Raw genomic sequence first — 17,323 nt, 5'->3', positions numbered from 1 at the left:
AATCATATGACTAATTATTTTTATGTTATACTCTAAACCAATGCAGATATGTATCACAAGGAAGTACAAGGAAGACAGCAATGTAATGCAATTAATGAAATTCTACTTAAATCAGTAACTGGAATGTGATTACTAGAGTTAAACCGTAACATGTAATACTACTTTATTACTGAGAAACGTAGTTAATTACAATACTGCATTACTTTGTATTCCTAAATGTGGTTGACATTTTAAGATCAAATCCTACAACAGCAATGTAATTTGTACAGTTGGCTTTAGAATACCAGACTGCAGTCTTAACAGCTGGTAACAATGAGAAAATCAGCAATAAAGAATTCATTTTACTAACCAAGCGAATTTTCTTCAATGCAGGATGCTCCCTCAAGGAGTTCTCCAGCAAATATTGTAACAAGACATTGTTAGATCCCAGGATTGTGTTCTTGGCACCCTGGAAACCTGTGTGAGATGAAGACTGCCTTGACCCTATCAAATAAAAAATAAGCATATTATTTATTATATTCGGCCAAAAACAAGTAAAGCTGTGGTTTAAATCTGAAGATGAAATCCAAAAGCAGGAACAATGGATCTGAACATTGACTTAAACCAGAAAATGACCCGAGTTTAAAATTTGAGAAAAACATTTAAATGAAAATGAAGTAATGGAAAAAAGAAAATCACCTCTATGAAAATTACCGACTGTCATGATATTCTCCAGCTCCCTGCTGCACCAAATGAGTTACGAAATAAAATGGACAAAACTGAGGTACATTCTGGTTGCCATCGCTAAATCTAAGGAGAAACTCTTGAGCTATACATTTGAATAGTTTATCCTTGACAAAAAATATTGGAAATGTGTGTCTACTGTGTTATTGTCCCTGCACCTTGGCATCACTGTGAAAGTTTTTCATTGGAAAAATCAATAACAACACACTGACACAAGGGGTTCAGTTTCCAGTTCAGATCATTAAAACTGTCACTCTGAAAGGCTGACAATCTGAGGCAAATGGCTTCAGACTTGGCTTTAGACTTGCTGTTTTCACATTTTGTGCTGTGAGCTAAATGAGACTGTGAAGAATGAAATGGTGCCCAGATATGTGTGGCTCTTATTGAGAATTTAGATTAAGGATCAATGTGCCTTATTATTAGTTTTAGAGATATTACCTATTAAAAGCTTATGCTTGTAGGCCACCATTTATTACCATAAGGGTCGCTGTGTTGTGCAGCCTGCCTGTCCTTTCAATTGTTTCAATTGTTTTATACTTCAGCAAGTCAAGGACATTGTGTTCTCTGAGGGAACTGTGCAAGCAGAGTTTTGTTTTGGGAACACAGCCGAGAATTACGACTAACAGAAGACTAAAAGCTTCCACAAGCTTTCACAAGTGTTTCATTTTAAGAAAACAAAGCAAGCCTTCACATTAGCACTTATACATATAAACATTTTAGATGGCATTTAAATTTAAATATTAAGGCTTATCAATATCAAAACACATTGTACTAGCTAGCTTGAGCTATATAAGAGTTTAGGAGTTGATTATTAAAGACTTGTGTTTTTCCCTCTTTTGAGCAGATGCCTGTTAGCTCAAGGCTGCCTGCTTCCATTCCCAGCAGCTCGGACTCTGTGCTGACAACTCAGTAGGTAATTATTAATTGAGCAGTCCAGTTTTCACATGTGGGCCCTCCTGATTCCAACTTAATGGAGAGAACTGATTAACTAAAAGACCACCAATTTTTAACAGCCTGGGATTAGGAATGTGAGAATTAAGGTAGGAGTGGCTGGATGATGCCAGGTGGCAAGTATGTCTTTCGAACTAAAGGGATTGTTATGAGAATGTCTACCAGACCAAGTAATTGTTATTAGGAAAAGGTATGGAGCAAGGGTATTGTCATGAAAAAACATGTGAAGTGGGGGATGAGAAAGTGTGTGTGGTGGGGATGTTTCCATGGTAAGAATTGTAATAAATATGAGACACGCCCAAAGCAAGGGGCTCACTTTATTGAACTAAGACAGGCTTTAAGTGCTCTGCAATACTTTTCTGTGCTGTGCAAGTCTATTATGATGGTCTATCTGGTGACTCTGTGTGTATTTTCTGAAGACGTTTTCTCCACGACACTCTCTAGTTTCCTTCACCTTTGTGCTTTTAGAGATGCTTTTTTGTAAATGCAGCCAATTGGTTGTGAATGACAACGGACTGTTTTATTTGATACTTCACACAACACATATGTAATGGCCTGTGTGTCTGATTATCACATTTGTTCATCTTTTTAATCAGAGCTTCTGACTAGCAAATAGATGAGATATGAAATTAAATACATTTCTTAAAAATAAAACAACAAATATTCTCTCTTGTACGGATGGAAAGGATAGTGGCTCATCAGGTAGTATTGAATGACTGACTGTGCGTCCTAGTGTGGAGTCTCCCAATATTTGTGTGGAGGCCTGCACTTTTCTCAGAGGAGTTTAAATTTGTGTAGAACTACAGGTATACCCCGAGAGGTACATCCCGTGCTTTGCACCAGATCCTGCTATCTCTATGCAAACCTGTCATGGATAATTCATTTTACAATTCAAAGTCATAAACTCATTAGTATGCAGGAAATTTCTGTTACATAAAGAATTAAGAAAAAAAAAACAAGCAGTAGTTTCCAATGACAGCCTTTATGAAGGTAAATGTAAGCATTCATTGCAAACTAAAATTAAGGAACCCTACTCTAAAATGTCACTTTTGTGCATTATTTTCTACTTAATTATACATAATGCTTCGAATTGCTGCCATGCTGTTAAATCAGAAAAGAACAGTATTCAAGGATTCAAACAAAGTTCAATGGAGTAACAATCAGAAAAGCAAATTTGTGTTTCAGGCAAAAGGTGGACCTTTAAATATTTGAGACAAATTTCTTTACATTCGGAAATTAGTTCACCTCAAATGTTGGCTTATGTCTAAAAGAACTGAGAACAACTATAACCGCAGCGTAGTGAATGGCCCTGCAACTCCTGTGAGGCGGGGGGCCTCCATACCCAAAGGGCCCCTCACCAGACCTCCACCAAGCCAGCCACAAAAATAAAAATATTTAATTTTTGAAAAACAAAAATCAATATATTTCATGAATTTCTGGGCTAAATGAAACACTCAGAAACTGGTGTGTCATATCCCATGACATTATAGGCAACAATCAGGTGAGAATAATATTAATAAAAATCTGCAGAAATCAGCTAATAGACAATGAAGAGATCCATCACGATGAGAAAAGAAAACATCTCAGTGCTGCCCAAATGAAGCAATAAGCACAGCTATCAAAGATAACATCTATGTTTAAAATATTAGTAGAATTGGTGAAATGTTGCCTGTGTCATAAATGGAGCAAATTAATATGCTGTCCATCAGGTGAATTGAGGCGAGCATGATAGAAATGGCTTCTTCTTCTCTTTGTCCTCCTTAGCCACCTCCTCCCACTGCAGATAACAAAAAGCTTATTTATAAAGATGTGCCAAGTAACCTGACATACACAGATATACTGTAAAAAAGGTTATGCTGTTTTTCAATAAAAATAAGTAAATAATAACCTTGGGGATCTCAAAATGTTTCATTATTATATGTTACTGCCACAGCACTTATCCTCCATATTGCAATCAATTGGCCAGTCACAGGACTGGTTTATTTTAATTTGGTCCCTGAAAAAACATTTGTTTGAACAGGACCCCAATAGTGCAGAATAGAGCTTGCTATGTTTAGGCCTTTTACATATATTTTCACTGTTGCTATTTTTAGGATTAATAGTTATGATCCAGTGTGAAGTATCCTAAATTGGTCTCTTTGTGGAATTGTTATTGCCATTGTTGTCATTTTAGATTATCAATCATTTTTATGAACACTAACATGTTGGGGGCAGCTTCTGCACAGTTGAATTGACTACCGAGTGCAACCTTGTATTTGGTTTGTTTAAACCAAAACAAGCTCCATTCACACTGCATCTTAATTTTACTTTTTCACTCATACAGTATGTGACACACACCTGATGTTTTAGAGAAGTATAATTATCAATAAAAGACATGGAATCAAAACTCTTTAGAAAGGATTTAGACTACTTTTGCAATAACAGTTTTGCATCCAAACCATCCACATCACTCTCACCAGTTCTGTCTCCTGCCTTTTGGGCAACTTGTTTCTATATACAGAATTATGAATGTACTCAAACCACCAGCTATGATCTTTCACTTCTTGGTTCTCATCCTTGTCATCATGAGTTTATGAATTTTCACGCATGTAAACAATTACTAACCTTACATTTTCCTAAACCCCTTCATCACCGGGTGCGATCCTAGTCTGAAAGCAACTGTTAGTCTGATCATAATGCATATGACAGATGACACGATGACACACTCATTAGTGCTGCTCATTTGCAAATGTTGAATGTGAATTCTGTCCCTACTCTGTATTTATTAGTTTGTGCCTTCTCTTTAAGTTTTTGTATATTTTTCTACAGGTACTTCTGTTTTCCTCTAAGAAATCTACAACATGTACATGGAAACTGTATCATCGTGAGTTTCAATGTATGTGCAAGTGAGCCCTACAATGGACAGACATTTCTTCCAAGACTGGTTCGTACCTTGCACCCATTACTGTTCCCAACCTCCAGCTGGATTTTTAATTAAACTGTGATGTTCTACTATTACTTCTGAAGAGGCATTTGAAAAATACGGAATCTGGGCATTTCAAAGTAAGGCCCATGTTTAATTATTATTACTCGTGGATCATGAATTTAGGAAATTTCAGTATTGAGTATTAGTTTTAAAGTGCAAGTTTGAAAGGGTGAAAAGAAGTGATTGAATGATAGAGAAGTGGAACAGCATTCCCCGGTCTTTATAAAGTGCAACAGTTTAATTAAACAGAAATATCAACAGATTTAATCCTTAAAACAGAATGAATGGAACGCAGCTGATATAGTGAGGTAGCAGTTTAGCTCCTGCATAAAAGCAGTACAGGACACACTTAAAATCCGTGTGCATAAAATTAGCAGTAACATGTGCAAACCTGATTAAGTACTCACAGAAAGCCAATACGGTACTCACAAAAAAAAAAAAACAAAACAGAAAATTTAAAGACAGTGCTAAATGAGCATAAAAACAGCAAAGCACGCATGAAGCCAATATACCCATTCATTCGTTCATCACCAAATACTTCTTAAACTGCAACATACAGAGCACACTAAGTTCACATCATGACAATAAATAATAATAATAATACATTTTATTTATAGAGCGCCTTTCCCATGTGCAAAGAATTTCACAAATATTCAAAAAGATACAAGAGATACAAAATCATTGGATAAAACTCTAATAAATGAAAATGAATGTGAATATTTATCAAACTTTAAATTCCATATAAAAGATAAACAGAAAGTTTTGTATTAGAATTAGAAACAATACACAATTTTATGAAAATGTAAAATACAAGATTTATACTTGATGAGCTGATGTAATGTGATGATGATAATGATGAAACGCTCCCTGGTTTAATGAAAATATCGAGTTCTTAAATTGAAGTGTCGAAAACTAGAGCGCAGATGGAGAACAACAAAGCTACATACCTTTCAAATTGCATGGACAGAGAGCGTTAAAAAATATAAAAAAGCTCTCTTTAAAACTCACTCAGAATACTATTCTATAATAATAGCAATAATAAAAATCCTTGGGTAATGTTTAGAACTGTTGCTAAATTAACAAATGGGAATTCAGATCTACAGTGCAAAATACCAACAGATATTAGCAGTACAGACTTTATGAACTTCTTCAATGAGAAAATTAAAAATATAAGATCCCAGATCTCAGCATCACAGTACAAACTGCATACTAGCTTGGCAGACCCTGTCTCTCATTGCATTCAGCACTTTAGCAATTTTAATCCTGTAACTGAGCAGGAAGTCTTAACTTTAATTTTTAAAGTGAAACCCACTACAGTACCTGTTCCCCAGATCCAGTGCCAACAAAACTAGTAAAAAGTGCAATGGATGTTCTTGCAGCACCTATTCTAAACATTATCAATAGTTCATTATTGCATGGCACCGTACCTGATGCACTGAAAGTGTCAGTCATTAAACCATTACTTAAAAAGTCAGACCTAGACCCACACATACTAAATAATTATAGGCCTATTTTAAATTTACTCTTTCTCTCTAAAATACTAGAAAAAGTAGTCACCAATCAGCTTCAGCCACACCTTACGCATTACAATTCCATCCATCCATCCATTTTCTAACCCGCTGAATCCGAACAGGGTCACGGGGGTCTGCTGGAGCCAATCCCAGCCAACACAGGGCACAAGGCAGGAACCAATCCTGGGCAGGGTGCCAACCCACCGCAGGCATTACAATTTATTTGAGAAATTCCATTCTGTTTTCCTCACTGGTCATAGTACAGAAACGGCACTAACGCGGGTTGTAAACATTCTGATATCCTCTGATGAAGGAAACTCCACTGTAATTATGTTGTTGGACTTAAGTCCAATGTTTGACACCATTGACCATTCTATTTTACTGCACAGGCTAGAAAATGTTGTTGGGCTTACAGGCACTGTGCTCGCTTGGTTTAGTTCTTATTTATCAAATCGATTCCAATATGTACAGAAATGTGCGGACAGTACTCCATCATTATACACAGAAGTGAGAGATGGTGTCCCGCAGGGCTCAGTACTAGGACCTTTACTGTTTTCACTCTACATGCTTCCACTGGGATCTATCATTAGGAAACATAATGTTAATTTTCACTCGTATGCAGAGGATACCCATTTATACCTTTCATTTAGATCAAATGAAGTTTCTCCGATGTTGTCTTTAATTAGTTGTGTTAGTGAATTAAAGGCTTGGATGGATCAGAACTACTTGTCTTTAAACACAGATAAAACAGAGATGGTAATTGTTGGAGGGAATGACGTTGATCACAACAATATTCTGTCATCATTTAACTCAGTTGGAATCACCATTAATTTTACCCAATCAGCCCGCAATCTAGGAGTTATCTTTGACTCTAGCATGTCATTTAAAGCACATATTACAAAGTTGTCCAAATCATGTTTCCTTCATCTTAAAAATGTTGGGGAATTAAGGCGCTTTCTAAATAAACAGGATGCTGAGAAATTAATTAATTAATTAATTTATTTCTAGTAGGATTGACCACTGCAATGCAGTGTTCACTAGATAATAATAATACATTGTATTTATATAGCGCCTTTCCCATGCTGAGAGAACGGCAGGGTATACAGTATATAGCATTATACAAACCAAATAAATAAATAATAAAGATTAAGACAGTAAATTCAGAAAAAAACCTAACAGACAACACAATTGATGGTCTAGCACACACACATACAGGTTACATGAGCATTTTGACAGAGAGGTAAAGTGAGAGAAGGGTAATAAAGTCAAGTACAGCAAAAAGCCTTCCTGAACAGATGAGTTTTAAATGTTTTTTTTAAAAGAATTCATGGAGTCAGCTGACCGGATAAATTCTGGTAGGTCATTCCAGAGTCTGGGCGCTATACAGCTGAAGGCCCTCTTACACATGGAGTGTAAATTAGAGTGGGGCACAACAAGATTGCCAGAATCAGAGGACCTTAGTGGGCAGGCAGGCACATAGTGATGGAGGAGGTCACTGATGTAGTTTGGTGCAAGGTTATTTAAGGCTTTGTAGGTTATTAGTAGGATTTTATATTTGATTCTGTAAGACACAGGGAGACAGTGAAGATGGAGCAGGATGGGTGTGATGTGCTCACTGCTGCTGGTTCGAGTAAGGACTTTTGCAGCCAAATTTTGAATAAGCTGGAGCTGTGATATAAGATTAGAAGGGGCACCTGCCAGCAGCGAGTTACAATAATCGATGCGGGATGTGATAAAAGCATGGACAAGTTTCTCAGCATTAGTAAAGGAGAGGAAACAGCGAACATGGGATATGTTATGGAGGTGAAAGTAAGAAAGTTTCTTAATGTGATTTATGTGGGCGGAATAAGAAAGGGAGGAATCAAAAATGACACCAAGATTCTTTGCAGTAGAGGAAGGTCTGATGAGATCACCGCCAAGATGGACTGGGAAAGAGCTCATTTTATTAAGCTGCATTTCAATTAATTTTAACGAGTTCTTACTAAGGCAGGTTGTGAGCGGAGAAAGCTCTGATGAAGTTCAACTTTTAACATTGAAGTAGAGTTGAGTATCATCTGCACAAAAATGATAGCCCAGTCCATAGCTACGAATAGTATGTAAATACAGAAGAGAAGAGGGCTGAGGACAGAGCCCTGAGGAACTCCTTGTGTGACTGGCGCGGAGCTGGACCTGCTGTTGCCAAGACTAATAAACTCTTGCCTATCACTCAGATAGGACTTGAACCACTGGAGAGCAGTGTCAGAGATACCCAGCATGTTCTCCATTCTGGACAGTAGAATGCCATGTCTGACAGTGTCAAATGCTACACTGAGGTCTAATAGCATTAATATGCTGGTTTGTCCAGAGTCTGCTGCCATGAGCAAATCATTGGTTACCCATAGCGAGCAGTTTCAGAGCTGTGCCACGCCCTGAAACCAGATTAAAAGGGTTCCATCAAATTATTAGTGGTTAAGTAATTGGTGAGTTGGGAGGCTACAACAGCTCAAGAGCTTTTGAAAGGAAAGGTAAGTGGAAAATAGGCCGGAAATTGTTAAGATTGTCAGCATCAAGACCAGACTTTTTTTAACATTGGGGTTACAGAAGCGATTTTAAAAGTGAGCGGCACAGAACAAGTGTCAAGGGATGAGTTTATTTTTGTTGTAGCAGTCGAGATTATGGCATAAAGGCAGGATTTAAGTAGTGTGCTGGGGATGGGGTCCAGTACACAAGTAGTCAGCCTCATCTTACAGAGCAGGTTATTAACAAACGCAGATGTGACTGGCAAGAACATAGAGAAGGAGCTGGATGGAGTGGGAAAACAGGGAGAGATATAAACAGATGATGTAATTATGTTAGTTGAATTATTTAGATCTTTAATTTTGTTACGGAAAAAGTGGAGGAATTCCTCACATACTTCAGTAGAACAGGTAGTTGGGCCAGATGTGGGTTGGAGTAGTTTATTAACTACAGAGAACAAAACCCGTGGGTTATTGTGGCTACTTTCTATTATTCTGCCATAGTGGGTGTTCTTAGCAGCAGTTAGTGCTTCTCTCTCTCTGTAAGCTCTTTGGTGGTCAGAGAAAGCCTGGATGTGCACGGTGAGGCCAGTCTTATGTGACATTCTCTCAAGGCGTCGGCCAGCTGCTTTCATAGATCGCAATTCTGAGTTATACCAAGGAGCTGAACATTTAAAGGAAACCTCCTTATGTTTTAAAGGAGCTGTTTTATCTAATGCTGAATGAAGGGCTGAGTTATAGTGGTCAACAAGACTATCTAGTGTTTACGGAATAGGTGCAGACAGTAAAAGATCAGAAATGGATCCAGAAAGGATAGAGGGACAGATATTTTTAAGGTTTCTGTAAGAAATTTGTCGTTTACAGGTAAGAGGAGGGAAAGGCAGTGAGACAGTGAAAAAAACTATTCTTTATATAGCCTCCAGTTAATCCAAAATGCTGCAGCAAGAATTATTACAAGAACAAGAAAATACGAACACATAACTCCAGTTCTTAAATCCTTACACTGGCTCCCGGTTAAGTTTAGGGCAGATTTCAAAATCCTCCTTTTAACATATAAAGCATTAAATGGCCAAGGTCCGGCTTACTTGTCTGGACTTATCGTGACTTACAAACCAGAGCGCACATTAAGATCTCAAGATGCCGGTCTGCTTATGATTCCAAGGATTAATAAAATAACAGTGGGAGGTTGAGCTTTTAGTTACAGGGCCCCTAAACTGTGGAATGGTCTGCTTGTTGCTATAAGAGATGCCCCTTTGGTCTCAGCTTTCAAATTCCGGCTGAAGACTCACTACTTCAGTTTAGAATATCCTGACTAGAGCTGCTGATTAACTGTACAGACTGCATCTCTGTTGTTAGTCTTTAGCACTAAAACATAAGTAACATGATAGTTATAATTTGATACTAATCCTCACCTATTCTGTTTCTCTTCTTGGTATTCAAATGTGGCACTTGGTGCCACAGCCCACCTGCCAAGTTGTTTTGCCTGCCTAAGGTAAAGTCATCCCTGATGGAGGATTGTAGGAATCGTGGGGTAGAGGGGTCCTTTCATTGCATTGGCTGGCCCAGCGCTATTTCAACTGTGGAATGGCCAAATAGGGGAGGCAGCTTGATGGCTGTGGTCTCCACGACTCCAAACAAATCCAAATCATATTATGTGATATCATCTACTGTTAAATTCTGCTCCGTACTGGTAAGAGTTTTATTTTTATACTGTATTGATGATTTGTTCTTTTCTGTGTATTGTATTGTATTGACCCCCTTCTTTTTGACACCAACTGCACACCCAACATACCTGGAAAGAGGTCTCTTTTTGAACTGCCTTTTCCAAGGTTTCTTCCATTTTTTCCCTACAAGGTTTTTTTGGGAGTTTTTCCTTGTCTTCTTAGAGTCAATGCTGGGGGGCTGTCAAGAGGCAGGGCCTGCTAAAGCCCATTGCGGCACATCTTGTGTGATTTTGGGCTCTACAAAAATAAATTGTATTGTATTGTAAATGCAGTGAGTTTAGGATTATATTAGTTAAGTTCATTCTACTGTTGATAATTACAAATGTCTAATGTACAGTTTAAGTAATTTCTAATGCTTAATAAGTTTTAAAGAATGCTTTCTATTGTTGCAGCTATCTTTACTTTCACATACAGTAGATATTTTTCTGTATTGCAAGTGATTACTGACAATAGTGAGACGTGGTACATTTGCAGAGAAATGCTACAGTTATTTAAAAACAAAACAAAAAAAAATCCCTTGAAAAAGATCACAGCCTGCACCTGTCTTTGACCACCACATCACAAACTTAACACTCACACATTCTTCATATTAAATCACTGGTTTACAGCTGATACCATTAAAATTCCCGACCCTCTGAAGCTGATCAAACCTTCCGCAAATGTTCTAAAAGCTTGGAATGTAACGGACACATGCAATCATCATGGACTTTTGAGAGATATTTAGGCAAAGTGGCCTGAGAATAACCATGATGTCTTCCTATGGGCCAACTCAGCAGTCTAACAAGGCAAGACAAGTTGGATGGTAGATGGTTACTGGATGATGGCAGATAGAACACACCTGTTTACATCTGTAACTTACCAGAAAGCACAATGCAGCAGTGAGTGTGCAGCATGGAGCAGCCCAATATGGCTACATGCACTTCAGCTATCTTTAGAAATCGCCAGATGCCATTCAGTTTCAGCCGTGCTGTGCTGTGATGGCTGCCCAAACCCAACCAATGAAGTCAAAAAAGCACAAAGAACTGATAGATGAGAAATGATAACGTGATTATCTTAAAACAGAAAGTGCATATCAAGCTGGTGTGGTAGTTAGGCAGGCCACTATCACTACTATTTCCACACGATGCGACTCTTCAATTCCACCCAGGGGAGTAAATGCGAACATTAATTTTATTTTAATTTTTTTTTTCATTTTTATTACTATTTAATTTAATATTGTTTCTTTGTATCAGTATACTGCTGCTGGATTATGTGAATTTCCCCTTGGGATTAATAAAGTATCTATCTATCTATCTATTTATTTATTTACATAATCATTTTATTAGTCAGTTTTTGATTCAAAGTCTTTGTTTTTGCTTCATTAGACATAGTGTTTTCGTGTTTTGAACTGTGAGCTAAACGAGACTGTGCAACATGAAATGTGCAGCCCTCTACATTCCTTTACCTTTGTGCTTTTAGAGATGCTCTTCTATAATTGCAGACAATGGCTATGAATGACAATGGACTGTTTTATTTGATACTTTGCACAACACATATGTGATGGTGTCTGAAAGTGCATATCAAGCTGGTGTGCTAGCTGGGCAGGCCACTATCACTATTATTTTTACATAACTACATTTCTAATTGAAAGTCTTTGTTTTTATTTCATTGTTCTTGAGGTATTAAATATATATTTGAGAAGTAAACACACTGCACCATCTGAAAAGGTGTAATTTTTAAAATACATAATGAAATGTATTTACATGTGTTCATTTATGAACTGTAAAAAATATCATGGTTTAATATACATAAAATTTACAAATTACATCCAGGCTGTTCCTAGTGTCTAATTGGTGCAGACACTTCTTATTCCCTTCTGTATTTCATTCCACTTTTGTTTCTTCTTGCTTTTGGAGAAGAGTAAGAACAAGTTCTCCTTTAGATAAGTGGGGGTTTCTTTGATGGTACACTCTTAAAAATAATTGTTCTTTAATGCTATTATGAGGTTCTGCACTAGGTTGTGTGGTTCCTCATGAAGCAACTTTTTCACAAAGAACCATTTAATTCTTTGCATATAAAATTGGTTCTTTTTGCTTTGAAAAACTTCCTAAATGTGTAGAAGAAAAAAATCTTTAATGTGTGGTATGGTAAGACCCACTAACAGCTTAAGAAAACCTGGACGTAACCCTGTGTGACTACATGTACTTAGCAAAGGTCCTTTAAAAATGACTGTGTGTCCCATTGGTATTTCACAAATCTGTTACCATCTGTTCATGGTTTTTTTTTTTTTTTGCTGTATGGAGCCTATTATGGATCTGAATAATTCAAAATTCTTTCTTGGTTCATGAAAGACGCATCTAAATTAGTGTCCAACAAAAGCTCCCTTATGCAAGAACTACTCTGGCACCTTTATTTTTAAGAGTTCATGTGCCAGTCATCTCTTTAGCGTTTGTCTTGGAGCCAATAGCTGTTTGATTCTGTGCTTATTTAATCATGTTGTCTTAGTTGTTTACTTGACATCACTATTCACTTTTACTTTATTTCATCTCACCAGAGGACCAAAAACGACACCCTATATTGAACGAATTATCAGCTGACATGACATGCTCTCTACTATGCCTATCTATCTGGTAAAATAACCCGATTAAATATATACCGATAAATAATACCTACCGATAGTAGCATACACTTTACATATGTACATTATTAAGCTGCCATTAACCTGTAAGTTTAATTGTTTTCGGGAAACGTACGGAAAGGTAAACCAATATAGTTCAGGGAGAAACAAAATATAAAAACCAAGCATACACACACACACACAATACTCTTTATATGAATGAAACCAACACTGTAGTGCGCAAACCAGTACTGCATACTGTATATGTAAATGATCTACTCATAAATTAACACTACGACCCAATGTATATTTAAACTCCACCAAGACCTTGAACTGGATTCAAAGTCGTGAAAAGTAACGGCGAAAAATGAAGCTATTTGTTAATTTACTATACAGAGTTAAAAGAAAAGAAACCAGACGAAATGTTGTGTCTTTGTTAACAGATTTTAAAAATGAAACAAAAAACGCCACTCAAATGTGGCAACCCCGGTGACAGCAACAGGACACGTGCGACTTCGTTCTTTTGTTCCTCGTACGCGACTTACTTCAACATTGACCACCGGTTTTTTGCCCTCGCCTTAGGTTTAAACCAACCCCCAATTCCCCCAATAGTGGATGCTTCTCAATTCCCCTACCACACCACACTCTCATCGCGATCGAAACGGAAGAAAAACTTGGACTGGTTTATCCGGCAATTCAAGTTCAGGCTCAACCATGTACAGTAGCCTCGGCTCAGGAGGAAGTTCTTAAAGCTGAAGAAAGCGTTGCTCTGCTTGACTCACCCGCCCATAGACCAGCGGCAAAGGCACAGCCAAGGACCGCAGTGCCGATCACAGACTCCTTCGAAATGCTGCCTAATAGTGACATGTTAATAGTATGGAAGGTAAATACCAGTAAAGGTAAAAAAAAAAAAATGCTAAAGTGCAACAGTTACAAAGTAAAACGATAAGGGGGGGATTACGGTTGGCCAACTAATGTGTGATGTTGTGGGCGAATCCTTAAATCGGAGCAGCGATTGGTTATTTACAGCAGGTTGTTAATACGGAAGCGAGATTATTTCACCGGCTACTGCTTGGCACTTTCAATAACTTACAAAACTAGGCTGACGTTAAAGCACAAAATCAAAACTGTTAAATATTGTACAAATGTGGGAGTTGGTTAAACACAAAAAAACAGAAGGAACAGTGAAACTATTTAATGACGTGACGCAGGCATATCAACGATCAATCAAACAAACGTACTAGCCACTGAAAAATATCAGTGGTCACACTGACAGTGAATTCCGAATGCATGTTATACATACGAATTCGTGTTATATAAACACTGACACATGACTGCGAATAGCCCGTTGACTCGGTTGTAACAGTGAAGCAGCAAAATAATCAGATCGTTTGTAATTTGGACAGGCCTTTAAAAATAAATTAGGCTGTTGCCTGTAAAATAAAGAGTATTTTACTCCGTTTAACCTGTGGATTAATTCTTTTTACACGCCGCGATCGCACACAATCTTTGGTATCTTAAAATAATGTTGCACCGCAATTCATTTATTAATGTTTCAAACAAGCCCTGGACGGGACGCCTGTCCATTTGTAAAACACGCACACTAATCCGCTCATTAATCTGGTGTTCCTTTAAAGTGCAACCTGTCCGCAATTAGATGCCACCAACGGTATCAACAACTTAACATCGTAGTTTTTCTGGCGCAGTTGGCATGCCGTATGAGTTTTGCACAATCATCGGTATAATACGGTGTACTGTATGCAACCACCGTTGCTAATTAAAAACAATCTACTTCCATGATTGATAATTGCTTTTAACTAAATAAAATGCAACACAATATGTAAAGAGCCAAAACAATGTCAGCGTGCGACTTTAAAGAAACAACACGTCCCTTTTGAAGTCAGACTTTTTAATCATGAAACTGAAAATGGATGTCTGTCTATAAAATAATAATCTTCATATGCCGTTACGGGATCCTTACCTCCAGCATCCATCCTGTTGACTCTCGTTGTGAGCACAGAGGGCAATTTGAAGGTTCGGTCAGTGGCTTGCGGACCGTAGCTGTTCCTACAACCGCCCCCTTGGTTACAGGCGTTGAAAAAGAGCCAGCCGCACCCTTTACAGTTCCATAAAGCGAATTTGCGCGACTTTTTCCAGATCCAGTAGAACACACAAGGACTGTTTAGCTGACCAATTTTTAAAACAGAATGAACGCATTAAACATCCCAAACTTTTTTCCTTGATAGTTAATTTTCAAGAAAAATACAGCGGTGACGTCAGTTTTCATTTAGCGCATGTGCAGACTGTGTCTTTTCCTCCTGAGCCGTCGCGCTCATAATGTGACCTTTTTATTTTTTTCATTATTATCAGTATTTAAGTTTACGTACGTTCTACAGGAAGGTGTTGTTGTCACGGATGTTAATCTATTAACTATTTTTTCTCATATCATTTTCAACAACTTAGATATTAAGGATATAAAGATGTATGTTTTTGCACTCATGGTTTATTAATGACATTTGGTTAGTTGGTACACAATTATTAAATAAGAAGGGCAGGCTGATGTCTTATTCTGATACATTTCAGATTCCTGTCTTTTATGTTAAATTTGCTACCGTTGTTAGTGTCTTTCCTGACATGGTGATCGGTTTAATCAGCAGGCGCATTTCGAAGGAGTCTGTGATCGGCACTGCGGTCCTTGGCTGTGCCTTTGCCGCTGGTCTATGGGCGGGTGAGTCTTGACTAAGCCTAGCTGTTTGGCTGTAAATGCCCTCTGAATCTGGTACTCCTTATCCAGGTGAGAGACTGGTGAAAGGGTGAATGAAACTGCTGATCCGTGAGACATCTGTAACTCCTGCCGGATTGTACATAGTAGAAGGTGTTCAAGCTGTCCTTCCAGTTCCTGCGTTTGGACAGCACTGTGTATGGTCCTCTTAGACCCGTCGTCAAGGATGCTTTTATGGACATGACTCCATTCTTTACAATAACCTTACTAACTTTTAGCAGCATTTTCTATTTTTTGTGGGGCTTCTCAATGAATATGTAGTATTAGGAAAACAGGAGTTATCTGATGCTGCTTCATCATGGATCTCTTGTGTTTTGTCCTTCACAATCTCATTAATGTTATGCAAGACTGGTGGTGGCTGCACATCTTACATCACATCTTAAGATCGCACTCAGAAGCTTGAAGATTTCATACGCACTGCCAACAATGTTTGTTAACTTGTATCCAGCTCTGTATCCTCTGCTCCTTTGTGAGTTGTTTGAAGTTCCTTCAGTTATTCAGAGAGTGTTTATCATGATCACAGTAGGGACAGTCTGTCTTAACTGATGACTTATCTGTATAAATCTGTGATGGACTTCCTGGTGATAACATTTCAGTGTTCAGAATAATAATGGTGGATTTGCTCCCTATCTGAATTTTTACAGGTTTCTCAGAACTTACTTGTAGCTTCTCTTTGCAGGCTTCTTGAAATCCTATCAGTGTCATTATGAATTGGATTTCATATTTTAAAGGTTTGAAGATATCAATGATTGTTGGGAGTGCCACTTTCTCTGGATGGATGAAGCGGTGGAAACTGGAACGTAGGTCATGTGGAAGTTTGGCCAGTAACATGGAAACATGAGAACCACACTGTAGCTCCACATCACCATTCCTTCCCAGTTGTTCTAACATGCCTGCTAGAGAGCAAACTTTAACTGCAAACAATCAGAAGGCTTTAATATGTTCACTAGCTATGAGCTGTTCATCCATTAACTTGGATATTCATTGCAGAGCTAGCTGTTTATTGAGAGCAGCCAAAGTATTTGTGAAAGAATGTTGTCAATTATTGTATGATTCAGTGACATCGCTTCTCCTAACTTCAGGTGGTCCAAAAATATCTGTAACTAGATTGGGATTTGTCCTGATCTGTTTCATAACCTCTGGCACTAGGAGGAGTAATCCAGCTATGCTGAGCCATAATACTTTTTGGAGAATTCAGGTCTGGTTGGGTGCTCCCATGAAGGGGTTTAAAGTCTTGGCTTCAGCACTTCATACATACAGTGCTGGCTGTATCCTTCACCATTCTCACACTGCTCTGGGCTAAGAGTATACAGGTGGCTAGCATAGTGATACTGAGGCTTTGAGAACAGAAAACTACCCATGTGCTGCTCCTCAGCTTCTGCCTTATAGTTCATATGTAGCCTATTCCTTGGCATGGAACATGGTCTTGGCTCTAGCTTGACTGCAATACAGCATGGTGACAGTGTTGGTTGAGAGGCAGAGTTCACCTAGTGCTGCTGTTCTAGCCGATGCTGCAAGTGCTGAAGTAGTTGTTGAAGTTGCTCTATTTCTTCTTTATGTTGGTATTTTGCCTTTA

General features: G+C 38.0%; 1 protein-coding gene across 3 annotated transcripts in view; it reads right to left on the bottom strand.

Annotated features, from left to right (window-relative positions):
* The window catches only part of comtd1 (catechol-O-methyltransferase domain containing 1), a 32,121-nt gene extending 16,882 nt beyond the window's left edge, over positions 1–15,239 (bottom strand). Inside the window, exons 1-2 of one of the 3 annotated variants that reach the window (XM_039773299.1) lie at positions 14,947–15,239; positions 350–483 (exon numbers count right to left, since the gene is read on the bottom strand). In XM_039773299.1, coding sequence (XP_039629233.1) covers positions 350–483; positions 14,947–14,959 — 147 coding nt within the window. In that variant the 5' untranslated portion in view covers positions 14,960–15,239. Of the gene's footprint in view, positions 1–349; positions 484–13,747; positions 14,021–14,946 lie in introns of those variants that run through there. The other 2 variants (XM_039773294.1, XM_039773288.1) reach the window with 2 other exon arrangements.
* Positions 15,240–17,323: the final 2,084 nt, after the last annotated feature.

Source organism: Polypterus senegalus, chromosome 1 (genome assembly GCF_016835505.1).
Source record: "Polypterus senegalus isolate Bchr_013 chromosome 1, ASM1683550v1, whole genome shotgun sequence".
Taxonomy (NCBI): domain Eukaryota; kingdom Metazoa; phylum Chordata; class Cladistia; order Polypteriformes; family Polypteridae; genus Polypterus; species Polypterus senegalus.
The sequence above is the reverse complement of the archived record's forward strand: the minus strand, read 5'-3'. Positions and strand labels throughout refer to the sequence as shown.